General features: G+C 44.1%; 1 protein-coding gene across 1 annotated transcript in view; it reads right to left on the bottom strand.

Moving 5' to 3' along the window:
• LOC104157964 (nesprin-2-like) overlaps positions 1–15187 on the bottom strand; it is a gene marked incomplete at both ends in the record, with an annotated part of 38090 nt that extends 22903 nt beyond the window's left edge. Inside the window, 5 exons of the mRNA XM_009695516.1 lie at positions 6946–7112; positions 8131–8289; positions 11931–12086; positions 14091–14216; positions 14993–15187. Coding sequence (XP_009693818.1) covers positions 6946–7112; positions 8131–8289; positions 11931–12086; positions 14091–14216; positions 14993–15187 — 803 coding nt within the window. The remainder of the gene's footprint in view (positions 1–6945; positions 7113–8130; positions 8290–11930; positions 12087–14090; positions 14217–14992) is intronic.
• Between the last annotated feature and the right edge of the window lie 356 nt (positions 15188–15543).

The raw sequence follows: 15543 nt of genomic DNA, 5'->3' as shown, positions 1-15543 counted from the left end.
GCCCAAGGCCAGCCGGTCCTGCTGCGCCAGCCATGCCTTCGCGAACAAAACCCACCGCGACCGAACCCCCAGCCGCTTTACCAACATGGCACTTACGGTTCGTAAGAAAAAACCATTCCTCAGCTTGCAAATCCCAAGCTGCAAGGGGGACCGGCTGGGGGGCCACCGCAGGCGAGTGAAACCCCTCCTCCACAGATGCCCTATTTATTCGCTGCTTTAGCATCCTGCGTGGGGGGGAGTCTCGCCCCATCCTCCTCCTCCCCGAACACCCCGAGCTGGGGAGACACGGTAGCTTTCCCCAGTTTTAACCCCTACATTTTGGGTGGGTATTTTACCTGGCAAACGGCCGCATCCCTCCTCAGAACAAAACCACAAGAGCTTTATTCTGACACAAGAGAATTAGCACGCGAAGAAGCGCACGCTGAGCGGCTGCCCGCGGCTGGCGACAAAAAGGTTGCGAGCTGGAGGCTTCAGTACCGAAAAAGGTAGATGCGGTGCTCATTTCTTGTGCAAAAGAGGGACTGGAGCCTCAGACCCAGACAATTTACAGCACAGTCAATTTGAAGCCAACCCAAAAATCCGAGAAAACGTATATCCACGCGCAGGCACCACGCACACAGATGTATCCTTACTTCCCCTGCGTTCTTCTTTCTCGCCTTTACCATTATATCCCAGGTATTTAAGTACGAATTAAATCTCCCACACACTAACCTGTCCTCTCTTTAACCTTCCAGTGCAGGCGGAAGGCCTCCAGTGCAAGTAGCCTGTTACGTTGGAGGACAAAATAACCTCTAATCTTCATTTATGATACCATTCGTTTGTGGAAAAACACACTGTCATGATTTCTATGTGTTATGACTGCCAGAGATCACGGGGTGGGAAAAAAAGGCGGAAGCCGGAGAACCTTGGATTCAAAGTCACTCCCCACCCAGCCAGTATCAGGAAAAGAATAAAGAAGCTATGATAATCCCATCAAAAATGCAAGGAATGATTTTGAAATCAAAGGTTTTTCAGCATACAGGTAATCTTCCGCAGACCTGTATTGGCTTGCCAATCACTCATATTCAATACACGGCAGGATAAAAAGTGCCTGGGAAGAAATCTTACACCGTGAGAGGGCTTCACACATTTGCACAGGTAAATCACACCCAGTCACCTTGACAGTTTAACCTGATGATGGTCCGGGGAGGTTCAAAAACGCATTCAAAATGGTAGAGCTGAGAAAACAAGGAAATAACCCTCCCAGCTTTACAGGCAGATGCAGGGAATGACAACAGCGTGCAGAAGACAAGGGCTCCCGTTGCACCGCCAGCTCCCCCTGCTCCCACCACACCTCGGCACACATTGCATAACCGAAATAAGCTCAACCATCCTGCCTGATACGATAATGAATTCTGTCACAGCTTTTGCACCAAAGAGAAGCGTAATCCCTAAAGGACAGGGAGCTCAGAGAACACAGAAAGCAAGCAGGCACTTTGCAAGTGAGATTTCAACTGTCGAGATTTTTTGCACCAAAATAATAAATGAATGAGATTTTACAATGATACTCCCACAAACCAGTATAATTCCGCTGAACATGGCTGTATTGTTTACCTGGGGGCCTCCCTGCAGCATACTTTGCTTTCCTTGCCATGCAATACTGATCTGCAGCGATTTGAAAAGACCTTTGAACTTGCAGTGCACCCACACTGACTGTGGGCTGCCCTGCCGCAGCTGCGACAGGGTAGGACAGGACACCAACACGTGGTGCCCAACGGTCTGCCCTGCCAAGGGGTAAGCAATGTGGTGGAAAATAAACAGCGAGACCAGCTGAGAGGTAGTATGAACTTGCTTGCTTCCCATACCTACCAAGCTGGGGCCTGCTGCTGCCGGAGCAGCTATCTGAGCTTCCCGGCTGCAGTGATGATGCAGGGAGGAAGGGGAAAGCACATAGCAGTGGCTCACTGGAGCTCCCCAATAAAACCTCCGTGGAGTCCCTGCACAGCACAACGTGGTGGAGAACTTCCAACTCCCTCCCATTTTACTGCAATCTCAGCAGTTTCAGGCTGTTTGGGAATTTCAGCTGAGGTATGCAGGAAACCAGCTGAAAACACCTTGAATCTTCCAAGTCTGATGTGGGATGGAAGGGGCTGACTTTAATCATGGCAGTTTAAGATTCCTGGACCCTGCAATAAGGACTTGTGGCAGCTTGTGAACATGGGGAAAAGACCTAGTTGTCAAGGATTCACATTTAAAAGAATGAGAAGGCACATTTGGCCTTGCTGGCTTCCCTGTATTTTCATGCTCGCATTAAAGGTCACAGTCATTTAAACCTTTGCTACATACACAAAAAATGTGCCTTTCTCCACAAGGCTGAAAACACAGACCAGACCCACCAAAGTAAGAAAACACAGTGTGCCCGCAGCCAGAGCAGCTGAGAAATGTCATCCTCCTTCCATAGCTTAGCGGCAGTGGGAAGAGCCGCAGGATGCCCCGAGGTACAGAAATGCAACGTTTGTTACTGTAGAGACTGGTCTGCAGACCCAAAACTGCCAGACGCAGCCCCTGATGAAGCTGGTGGCTTTAATGAAGGCTCAAGCACCACCCAAACGCTTTGCACAACCCCAGGCAGCGCAGACACCCTCCCATGACATGTGGGTGCTCCTTCAGTCTGCCAGCAGGCAGTATGCAAACAGCAGCGCAGAAGGCAAACACTTCCCCGCTGGGCTGGGAAGCAAAGCGTGGAGTTAGTATCAGTGGTGGATGGGCCAGGGAAGGACATCAAGCAACATGGCTGTGCACAACATAGCTCCTTGGCAATTCTTGCCAGTTAATGCATGGCCGGGGAGTGCTCCTCCAGAGCATGCTGGGGATGTAAATCCCACTCTGTGGGTTTTTGGCTGTCTACCACCTGCATGCAGCCTGTGCACTCCTTCTACTACTGTTTCAGGCCTTCACTTGGGTGCACGTGCAAGCATGCAGTGGTTTACTGTGGCAGACTGCTGCTATGGGGCTGGTGACAAGAGAACAAAAGCAAGAGATTTTCTGTGTCCACTTTTACAGTCAGCACAATGCTCCCTTTCTGCCTGTTACTATGTTTGTATTCCCACTCTATCAACAGAGACTTCAGCACAAGAACCTCCTCTGGTAAGAGTATCCTCCGAGCTGAACAGAAATTCATTTGTTCTCTTTTCCAGGCATGCTAATGTCTTGATGGTTACTTTATCCCATGAGAATTAACATTTTGAGACTTTTCCAAGTTTGCACCAAGTCACCCTCTGGCTGCAACACATGTGGCAAAGCTTTTGTCACCACACAAGCCGAGCATAGGCATATAATGAAAGTGTTAAGTCCCGCAAGTGTAGCCATATGGCAAATCTGAGCTTGTCACCATGAACTAAGAGAATCACTTCAAGGACTAAATTCAGAGCTCACCTAATTTGCCCATCTGTCCCAGGACGTTTATTGGTTTAAAAAGGTGAAATAAGCTATCAGAAGGAATGCTCTGTATTGATACATTGGCTTGAGACTGGTTTGGTTTCATGTTGCTATCACACAGCCATACATTGCACTACAGAAAAGGTAAAATGTTACTCAGATTGCAGCGTCAGCCATGGAGACATTAGAAACCACAGAACTGAAATTGGCTATACATCTCAATTAGACTCCTTTGTGGATAGCGGTTATTTAACACTGTTTAACTGCAGCATCATGAAGTGCTTGTCTACTAGAGAGATTCAGCGCCCAGAACAGAGGACTGGCTTCGAACACGCAGCTATTGAATGTACATTTTCTCCTCCTACTCAGTGCATGGCTCTGTAGTTCACTTAGTGCTCAAGTCCTGGCCTGCCACAAAGACAATGCAACATTTGGTCCTTGCCCTTGTGCTGGACAGTCACTGGGGGCCAGGGAAGTGGTGCAGCAGGCTGTGGTGCACCCACAAGTACAAACAAAGGCAGCACCTCGTTATGTGTTTAACAGGAAGTGCTGAAGTTGTTAACACTTGTCAAAAAACAGCTTCAAGCAGTTGCAGACTCGGCACCCAAAAACTCAGAAAATTTTCACTTCAACTTACTTGCTGCAGCTACTGATATGAACAGCCAGCAGCAAAACCACCTCATTTCATGGAGGTGCTGTGAAAATAAGTTCCTACAAGTAGTTTTTTCAGGAGCAAGACAAGATTGCCTCCCTGTCACAGCTGAAATTAATAATTTCCCTCCAGGTAGCATTCTCCTACCTCAACTGCCTCCAACCCTCACAGCCCTCTGGCAATCCTGCCCTGAAGCATCTCCTCCGTTCCTTTTATCTTCCCCAAGAAATGAAGCAGTGCCCAATAAAAAGGGCTACATCTGGGTATGCTGCCATGGCAGCAGTTGTGCAGCGCTGTTGTCTCTCTCCCTCCAGGTAGCAGTGGGTGCCCTGCATGCCCTGCCCCCATACCATGCCCTACAGGCTCCAACCTCCATGGAGCCAACCCATCCCACCCACTGAATGAAGGTGGTGATGGCTGATGTTTGAGATCACGTGAGGATGACTGGATTGCGATGCCTTCATGCAAGAAGGCCAACACAAATTTTGCCATCACTCTATTCTCATATGCTCTTTCAACACAGCTTAAATACAATTTTTTTTTAAAAAAAGTTTTTGTAAAAGCAAACTGAAAAGGAATGAGACAGTCTATCACCATGGGGCACCACAACCCACGCTCACAGGTCACCTCGCCTCCAGCCCAAGGCTCCTTGCTCTGCTCCGCTCCCCCATGAAGAGGCCCAACTAGTACCACATCTGTCATTGGTAGAACTGCTGCCACCTCCCCATCGCCTGAGCTTAAGAGAAGCTACCCAGAAACACAGGAGGAGCCTCTTCTGGAGTGCCCCATAGCAAACCTGTGAGTGAGCTGGAAACTTCAGTCAACTGAACTCTAATTTAATTCCTTCAGAATTCAAATCTCAGTGGCAAGCCACCACTATAGCAGCGATCCTGAAATGGAAAGTTGGAAGGTTATAAACAGGGAAAAAAAGCTCTTAGGACCATACTCAGATTCTATTGTGAGTGTCTAGCCTGGTGGTTATTTATGACTGAGCAGCTGAGAACAGCTGAGCTGTGAGCCAAGCCCAAGCAAGGCAGATTAGGTGAGAGAGGAGATGTGCTACACCCATGCTGCAGAACACTGCAATATCCTGAACCTGTGTTAGTATTAAGTCCAAGAGGACCAGCAGAGCCCACTGGGCTGCCTGATAACCTTGGACCACTGAGGGAGCTGCTTAAAATCACATTTTGTCAGGTCCTTTCAGTTCATTACCCTGGTCCTGAGCACAAAACTGGTGGAAATCACAAGTAGAAGCTGGCATGTTCCAGACCTTCTGGGATTAAGAACACACAGGCACAATCATAAAGCGTCACATCAACTCCCCAGCAGCTGCAATATCCACTTAGATATTCAATACTAGGAGTTAAATTGATGCTCTAGACAAATCCGCATTAAAGTACCTCGAAGCACCACCATACACTTGTCTGAAGGTAAAGATTTAAGACATCCCAGGTACACAAACAGGTGCTCTGTTGTCTACCTTGAATAAGACTGCTAAATCTCTCTCTAAATACCCCATCAGTTCTTTAGCATATTTTCCTAAAGATTACTAGAAGTGTGCTGTATTTCCCTCAGTTTTAAAATAGTGCATTTTAGTCTGTATTTAAAAATTGCTACAATTCAAAACTCACACACAGAACACAAATTATCATAAAAGTACTTTAAAAGTGACACGTTACCATAAGATGGGAACAGAAAAAGTGCTGTTAAAAAAGTGAAGCTTTCTTTCCTACACCAGATCAAATACAAAGACATCTTGAGACAACCACTGCAAGACTATCTGCAGAGTGTTAGATCTTAAGAAGGCAGCTTCTGCTTAATTATTCACGGCTCATGTGTCATCATCAATTCAGATCCCATTCCTGATTAAGATCCAGCCCACTTAGCACTACATTGTCACAGCACAACCACCCACCTTATCTGTCCCAAATGTTAACTGAGCAAGTTCTGAGGGCCCAGAGAGGGGGGGTTACAGGCAAAACAAAACCTCGGGAGAGAAGTTTAAGAGCAATAGTAATTTGGCTTTAGCCTTATTATTTCTGAATTACTATAAACACGGGCAGCCGGTGAGACCAGCCCAGCATCCTCCTCCCAAGATGCGGTAGAAACTCAGAGATAATAGTGAAATGGGATCGTCTCAGTAAGACTAAATACTAAAACGATCATGATGTTCTTAACTCTGTCAAGTATAATAAAGATGTTTAATCCTTTAAGAAGAGGTCATTGCCTAGACTGTGCAGGTTTTTGTTTTAATTTCAACTGATAATATTTTCCATTTCCATTATGCAGAAGATCCTGATTTTAAAAAATAAATTCATGGTATGGTCTTCCAGTTGTTTTTAGGAAAGAGACTGAGTAAAGAAACAGCACTAATATTAAATGAAATTTCATGCACTTTTGAATGTAAAACAAGAACATTATCATTATATAAATCTGACTGTCTACAGACACAGGCCAGGAATCTATTCTCAAATTCTTTGTGTTCAGACATAGGAGGAAATACAGGCTTGTCTTAGAACAGGAGGCTCTCCTAAATAGCCCAAATGAACTTCTACCATACTGCCTTAAAATTCAGTTGCAATTCAACACATACAAGAGAGAAATCATTTTGACTCTTCCTTTTACGTAGCTCCCATGATTAAAATTATATTTGATATGAATTCTTACACCCTGCCCTCTACCATCAGATAAATTAAGACATTTGGTGTCATAATACAGCAACAAGTCATAACAAAAAAGCATTAACTTCAGTTTAATTTGACTCTCAATAATAAATTTCAACAGAACTGAAGAGTCGTGTCAGTCTGTTTCTGATGGTCAAGGACACCCGCCTCTGACTTTTATCTCAAATAAGACATTGAAAATCATTTTCTTACCGTGCTCCAATGACATCAAAGAGATGCTGCCAGCGATCATTGATTTTGTTGAGTTTATCACCAATTTCTGCAACTCGGCTCTTGTTGCTAGCCTTGATTAGCTGATCACCCATTTGCTTCAAGTGAAGCTTATTTTCACTGAACAGGTTTATTTCTTCCATGCAATCCTGCTAAATATACACAAACATTGCTTAATTCCTGGGCAAAACAAAACAACAAAACCAAAACAAAACTATCTGTTTCTTTTCCCAGGTGTGTGATGTGAAGTCAGGTTCCGCTTGCGATGGCTGGGGTTTCTACATAAGCATGTACAACTCTCTCACTTAAAACAAAACAAAAACCCCCTTCAATGGAAAAGCACTCTTACAACGAAGCCACTATGAAAAAATACGCAGCTTAAAGATTTGCAAGTGTCAGGAGTAAGCACTCCTAAAAATAGCAGTTTAAGGTTCTAATTTTGTCTCTGCTTTCCTAATTTAATGTAATTTTTCAATCAAGCTACCTCAAAAGAACCCAAATTTAACGGTAGGGTGGCTTTATTTTGCCAGTATTCTTACCCAGAGGAGATCTTGGATTAGATATCGAGACCTTTAAGCCCTGGGGAAGAACACTGCAGCAAAATAATGGTCCTGTTTAAAATCAAGCTAATGTGAAAGTATTATAAAGCACTAACTGCACTGACTACCACAGAGAAAGGGCAGAATCAGGTTTTAATTTTGGTTGTGGTAACTTTTTGTTTGCCTGGCCTAAGACCTATCCCGTCCTTCAATCTTTTCTTTGCCCTTTGATTACCAGTTTTGTAACCATTGACACAGGTGGAGGTGGTGAAAGCAGTGAGACACTCCCACGACACTACTGATCCCCATCAGGGAAAGCTCTGAGCAGTGCTGTATGTGCACGTGTGCCCAACACTCCAACAAGCCAGATCCCCACCACCACCACTCACATACATCACACTCCGTGCCTAAATGCAGTCAGGTGGCATTTCTGTTTTGCATTATGCTCCACGTCTGAACATCAAGAAGATAAGAGCTGATGCTAGAAAAGCTCATCCTCTCACAAAAGCCTGCACGTGCTGGTTTTATATCACATATTGCTTCCGAGAGGCAAGGCAGAAATGAGAAATGGTGTCTCTATAACGAGCTATCACAGCGCAATTGAAGAAAAGTGGCATTACTACATTACCTTCTGCAATTTGTCTATCATGTCTTCAATGCTAACATCTGCAGTCTGCAATACTTTGCTTTCCATTTGTACCAGCCAGGAGCACAGCTCCTTATTCTTCTCATTGAACACAATCCAGGCATTGAGCCTGTCCTCGATCTCCTGCTTACGCAGAGACACCTATGGATAAGCACACATGTTTACTGCTGCTAACATCTTTCTCAGGAAGGAAATCAGCAATTATGACCCTTCTAATTTCTAGTCTGCATTTTATCATATTCCATTTTGCAGGAGCAGTTATCAAATACCTCTAGCTCTCTTTTCAAAGCTAGCAAGCAGATTGTTATTACATCTTATTTTGGATAGCAGGGCCAAAAGTTGACTAGCAAACACCAGATTCTCTCCCTCAGAAGAATTAAACTGAGTGACAGCTTTACAAATAATGAGCTTATATAACAATTTAAATATTACTCAGTGAAAACCTTAAAATGTCGAACAAAGAAGGAATATAAAATATGTAATTACTACATACTATTTACTCCAGTCTTATGTATAACACAAGAGAAATAACACCTAGGTAAGTTCTTATTTTTCTGCAACTGTAAGAATAACTTTGCAACTACTGACTGCAATTATTTTACCTCTACAAAAACCTCCCTCTTTTTTTTTTTACATTTCCTCACCAGTTCTTGGAGAACTTCCAGAAAAAATCAGCATCAAGAATCTCCTTTTTATTGAAAACTACGGATTTTTTTCCTCAAAGTTACATTTGCCAGGACTGATAAACAAATTGTCTAGATAGAGAAATTAAGGTCTGATGCGGCCTGAATCAGCAAAGCTAGTATCACTGCTCCAACATCTCAGAAAGAAGCAGGGTCACTCTTATTTCTAGCCTAGCGGTCTTAAAATATATATTCGTATTCATTTATCTACTTCGATTGATTCCTGTACTAAGATACACGGGACAACGGAAGTGAAAAATGGTACAAGGTCTACCAAAAAAACCCAAGACAAACAACTAACCCATCACTCTCATCAAGAAACTTTGTGTTAAGACTGAGTATGACATTTTGCTTGCCGTGGCTGCGAACGGCCACTCTAAATATCACCCCATGGCAGGAAATATTCCCCCTTCACATCTCACATGCACCTTATACCGCGTATGACTCCTCACAATTCCATTACTGATTCTCCTAGACTAATCTCTAATGCTATCTTGTACCTCAGAGTGAAGTTTAAGTGTGTAGTGCAGAAGCAGGACCCACTCCATGTAACACCAGGATCAAAACAGGAGGCACCAAGAGATCACCCACTATATTGCTTTTGTCCTTTAAATTCTGACTTTTTTTAAGGAGAGGATGGGGAGATGAAAGTGATTTCTAAATCCTTCATGCTGATCTAAGCACAGAGATGAGGCTGAAAGCACCGTCTTGGGACACAGGGAAAAAAAATCTCCAAAGTTCTCAATGGGAAGAAGTCTCCTGGAGACCCCAGGGACCTCACAGAGTCTCCCTAAGAGGACCTCTGCTCTGGGATATGCCCTTGTACCCTCAGCTTCACATGTATGAATTCCTCATCATTCCTCTAACACCTGCAGCATCTCCCACGTGCGGAGATAAGTTAACTTGGTCATTGGAAGAGGAGACTATGCATGTCGGTTAAACCATTGTTAAATCCTGAAATGATCCTGACTCCACTTTTGCTTGCTAAGCATAGGGCAAGGCAGGATTTTAAGAGCAGGAAGCACCTTTTAGCTGGTTAAGCAATATAGATTGGGGGTAAGAGAGGAATGAGCCAAAAAATCCCAGACAAGCTTCTAGGAACACAAGCCCTTCAAGCCATTGCTTTGAGCACTCTCTCCTCAGACCAGCTGCCCTGGTACCAGCTCCATTTTGCATCCACAGCATGATGCAGCAGCAATCTGAGCTAAAAGAATACAAAGGCCCAAGCCCAATCTGTACACTAGCATTCATTAGGACAGGATACTCACTGATATGAATAGTTAAATCTTTGACCTACATGTACCTTGCAAGGGCAGCTATGTAAACGCTAATCCCTTGAGTGCATCTGCTCACTAAATGTGTTTGTATCCCTGTCCAGGCATCTGGCTGCCCTGCTCCTGTGGCTCTGACAGCTGCAGTCACATCTCGCTCCTAAAGGCTTTCACCTCTCTGCATTTATACTGCAGATTTTTCTTCACACAATACATCTTGACTTCTCTAATCTGACAGCCAAAACAAAGCAGTTGTGTTAGCAGCAGAACCAATGAAGTCTGCTTTCCTACGCTCGTGTCCAGCGCTGAGCATCACTGCAGGCTCTCGGCAGGCTCATTAGGGCTGTGCAAACATTTCAGTATGTCCCTTGCTGCAGCACTGAATGGATTCCTCCTACTACAGATTTTTGTGTGCCTAACATAGTCACATTAATGTCACCCCTTTATTCTCTCCAAGACAGACTGAACTAAACGTTGTTCCCTCAGGAAATCAAAATAGAAATTTTGAATAAAATCTGAAATTACTGCAGGAAATTACTACTTGGATAGACCGTAGTGGGGTACATACAAAAGATAGCTTAATCTTCAGGGCTGTTCACCACAGCTGAAACAGCAGGCATCAGCAGTTCACCAAAAAAGGAAAAACAACAAAATTCTCTCATTTATAGGTTTAACTACAGATTTCCATTAGGAAAATGGTTCAGGCATTTTTATTTAAAAATAACGGCCTATATTTCTCAGGAAGGGGGAGAGAATCTCTGGGATTATTTTCAGAGTTCAGAAACAATAACAGAGAAAACACTGGTTGTAGATTAACAGTCCAGTTTAAGGCAAAGATACGAAATTCTTCTTTCTTGTTGCAATGCAAAAAATAAGCCCAAATAACTATTTTGTCACATCAAAATTTGTGAAATAAGCATAGCTGTTCATTACTCTGGAAATATTCCCACCAAGACTGCTTTACCTTTGTCCGAGTAAGGGTTAGACAAGAAATACTAACTCGCTTCTATACCTCCTTCACAAACTAAAATAAAAGCTATTGACTTGTGAGTAAAGAGAGGCAAGAGTTTGGCTTGCTGGCATGCAGAGCCATGCAGAGCAACTTAAGACCCCGAAGTATTTTACTGTTTCCAATCCTGTTAACAGGGCAAAGTAAACACACATTGAAACTGCATAATAACCTAATGAATCAAGTTCATGTGACTTTGCTGGTAAATGTCCCTCAGCAACTTTACATACAGCACTAAATTAAGTGTAATATAGCAACAAGCCACAAAGAATGCAAATGTTTCACAGTATTTTACTACTACAGAAAAGACATGTCAGTTCTTAATGTGTTTAAACCCGAGGAGTCAGTATTTAAACACATTTAAGGTTTCTTTATCAACTCTCCTGGCATTTTTTTTTTAACATCAGATTGCAAAGACCTCCCCCTTCCCTTCCCGGCTTCATGCCCTCAGGCAATTCCTGTGTTTATCCCTCTCCCCACCACCAGCCCCGTCCTCCCTTTGGCAGCCCAGAACAAAGCCACCTATTACAGTAAACAGCTGCATTTGAGCTCTGTGCCATTCAGGCACTCACTAGTGACAAAGGGTTTGCAAAAAAAAATAAAATTAAAAAAAAAAAAAATATCTCAGCAGTCTGTGTCCAGGAAACAAAGGGCAAACTTCAGCCCTGGTCAGCTGCACCAGGAGAAGCCCCATCCCCACCCAAGACTGCGAAAGGGAGCCAACCCCCAGAGAAATCCTCTCTGCTAACCCGCTCCCCCTTTTCTGCCAGGCCCTGTGAATATTCCGCTGTCAAATCCCCGAGGAGACAGAAGACTTACTCGCAAGCAGAGCTCTTCCCACTGCCTGTGCAAATGTTCAACTTGCTCCTCGAGCACCATCATGTCCTCGGTGAGGATGCAGGGAGCCAGCTCCACCTTCATGGCCCGCAGCTCCTTCATGTTGTGGGCCCAGTCTGCCAGCGACTGCTCCAGCTCCTGCATGGAAACGCACCCAGCACAAGCCTTGGCACTAAGCTTCTCTAGTTTCCAAACCTGCTCGTTAATCCCCTGCCCGGCCTGTGGGGGAGGAGAGGAGGGGAATGTGCAGCCGGCAGTGCCGCGCTCTCCGGCGGGACCGGACGGGGTCCCCCGGTATTTGGCTCAGGGCCTGACTGGGAGCCCAGTGGAGCCCAGGGCAGAGCTGCTGGTCATTAACTGGGGCGGCAGCAACCTCCGCTGCATCCAAAAGTGCCCGAAAGGCTGCCTGACACCCTGCAGCTCCCCATGCCCCAGGGCAGCGTTTGGGGTGTCACATCCTGGAAGGAACATGCCCACCGCTTTGAGGTTGTTTTGTTTTGTTTTGTTTTGTTTTAATTACTATTTTGGCCAAGTTGCTTTCCACCTGTGTTTGTTCCGATATCAACCTATTTATTTAAATGCTAAAAAAACCTAAAATTAGTTCCCTTCTCTAACGAATGATTTCACAGGCACTTCATCAGATTTGTCAGAAATGTGGAGCTTTTAAACAGCTCATTCACAGAAACACGCTTGCTCTTCTGCTTTGTTCCCCTGACTCCCCTTGCCCTTTGCAACAAGGTTATGCATTTTCCTTACCAGTGTCAAAACTGTCACCTAAAAAGCAGAGACACCACTGCATGCAGCTAGGAAACATGATACGCTACACACGATGTATTAGGTCCCATTTTGCAAGGTGGTTGCTGGCAAGTGTCACTGGCTCCTCTAACAAAAAAAAAGCTCTTACAGAGGATCCAATCTGTCTCATTTTAAAGGGAAAAAATAGTGAGTGTTTGCATCAGAAGTGTGCTGGGTTCAAGCCCTGCGAGCATTTTCACACGTCTTTTGATCCAGTCACTTATCTAAATCATAAAAAAAAATTAATCTAATCTGCTTCAACACTGGAAGAAAAAAACCAAACAAACCTGAGACTAAAATTTACCCGAGCTCACAACAAATTACTTCCTACAGATGTCCACACATGCATTTATATATCTTAACAAGGGTCAAATCCCTGCATTAATGGAGCTCACAATGGAATTTCATGGGACTTTGCTAGCCTCCTATAAGGTCCAGAGAAAAACAGCTTTATTCCACAGAAGAGTGAAATGCAGGGAGAGGAAAGGATGTCCCTTCTCCCTCATGCCATTTTGGCCCTTTATTTTATTATAACGTGACACCCAAGAGCAGCAACTGCACTGGCACTGTCGGACCATGACACCTCTGTGGCTGAATTTCTCTTACTGGAGTAAGAGGCAGAAGCTGTGTCCTGCCATCTCACAAATAATTCAGGGCTATAGCAAGACTGCTGCCGTGGGAAAGGCAGCCAGCACTCGCAAAGAAGATTTCAGACAGCTGATAATGAGTTCAAAGCCTTGGCTCATTAATAAGCTTATTTGTTCCCACGACGTAGGTCAACAATTCACTTCATAAAAGGATGATGAAAGACTGACCAGTCCAGACAAAATGTCTCCTATCCCTTGGAAATGCTTTGCTTGCCATTTAATTTTCATGGCACACTATGGGCTGCAAGGGCTTTTGCCACTCCCTTACTCTTAATTTTCCTTCTCTTTAATTATTCTCAGATCCTGCAGGTGTGCATGGCGCTCTGTAGACTTACAAGGTCTCTCGCCTGAGGAGCTCCTTGTCCAAAATGGATTGGAAAACAAAAAGGGAGATTCAACCACTAGGATAGCAGCCAACTGAGCTGAGACCAGGGAGTTTTTTCCCTTTTGTTTGAGGAACTGCTTATGTTATAAATTCAGACTGTGGAAAGGGAGAAGAAGCAGGAAAAAAAATCCAAACACTAGCATTCTTGTAATCTTCTTGGTCAGCTGGACTTTGCAGATTGGCAGCAATCAGTATGGTATAAAGGACAGGAATTCAGTGTCACTGAAGAGCAGGTAAGAGGCAAAACTGATTTTACGGGGATTAGGTGTTGTGCGACGACTATATCTATTTAAATACAATATGGCTGTTCAATACCTTAATGTGTTCCTTGGCTTTGTAGAGCTCTTCATGTTCAACTGGAAGTGGATCTTTTATTTTCTCTTTCAGCTCTTGCAGCCTGCTTTTTAATTCCTTAGTTTGCTTTTCACAGCAGTCCCAATTCTGCTCAAGGAAACCCAAGGAAGTTATAAAAGGTTAAGATACTCTATCATGACATACTGTACCATATGGATATGTTACCAAATAGACTCTTCAACCCACTGAAATTAATAATCATGTGCTCTCATTATTTGGATTTTCTTTTTGATCCACTGTACCACCCACAAGAATTTGGTGCATGGATTTACAGAAGAACTTGCACCCTCTCTTGTATTGAAGGTTTGTCTTACAGAGCATTTCTGCTAATTTTGTTATGTCCAACCTGAGAGGCTTTTAGCATAGCTTTTGGGGATTGTATCAATGATAGTATTCAATCTGAAGACATATCTATGTGCTGTCTAGGCATGAAAGCAAATTTATTACTCTAAGGAAATAAATATGACCTACCTTTCTGTTTAGAGGTTCAACAACAGGAGGAGCAACAAGTCATGCTAACTCCCTCTAAGCTAAATTTTAGCTCAGGCTTCACAGCCTGAAGCAAGAGAGAGCTCCAGGCCATGGGGAGCATGAGAACAATCAGAGCGGGAACATCCATTGTAGAAACAAATGGATACGAACCCCATTTTCCTCTGGAGAATCAGGGGACCACAATTTTACCTTCCTACAAGCCCTGATGGCACATGACAGGAACTTCTCGCAGAGCCCCTCTGCAGCAAGCAGCAGATGAGCATTTGCCTTGTTGCTACAGAGCTCAGCCCTGGGGTTGTGGGGCTGGGAAGCTCTGAGACCCAACACCAGAGAAGCAGGTGCTGCTCCTCCCTGGGGAGGGCATCACCTACCTGTAGGGTGCTGCTGAGATGCATCTTCTTCTTCTCCAGCTGAACCTGAGTGTCCCCCCAACTTTGCTGTAACTGGCTGAGCTCCTCCTGGAGAACTGCGTTGGTCTCGGGATCAGAGACAGTGCGCAACTTCTCCCCGACATCGATGATTAAGGAGTACATGGCTTGCCACCTCTTAAGAATCACTGCCTTAGTCTTCAAAAGAAAAAAAAAATAATTTAAGTTTCTAAGCTGTTCTTAGCAAGCCTTAGAAGTGCACTCCTAGCATTTCACTTAGAAAGAAGTGAAGACTCAAAAAGGGAGTTTGAAGGCGCTAATTTGTTCACATTCATGAAAGAGTAATGAATGGATCTTCTCCTATCTGCTTTTTTAATTTCAGAAAAATCAGATTCTTTCTGATCTATAAAACTCTACAATAGCTTTTCACAGACTGAATCTATAGAGTGAAACTGCAGCAGTTACAAAAAGATGGAACTTCAGTTATCTGAGTTACTCAGAATAAAAAAACCAGTCTAAGTTCTGTTAGCACCTCTAGCATTGACAACTAAGAC

The sequence above is a fragment of the Cariama cristata genome, unplaced genomic scaffold (assembly GCF_000690535.1).
Source record: "Cariama cristata isolate BGI_N322 unplaced genomic scaffold, ASM69053v1 scaffold830, whole genome shotgun sequence".
NCBI lineage: Eukaryota > Metazoa > Chordata > Aves > Cariamiformes > Cariamidae > Cariama > Cariama cristata.
Note: the sequence above shows the minus strand (reverse complement) of the source record. Positions and strands in the feature narration are given on the sequence as shown.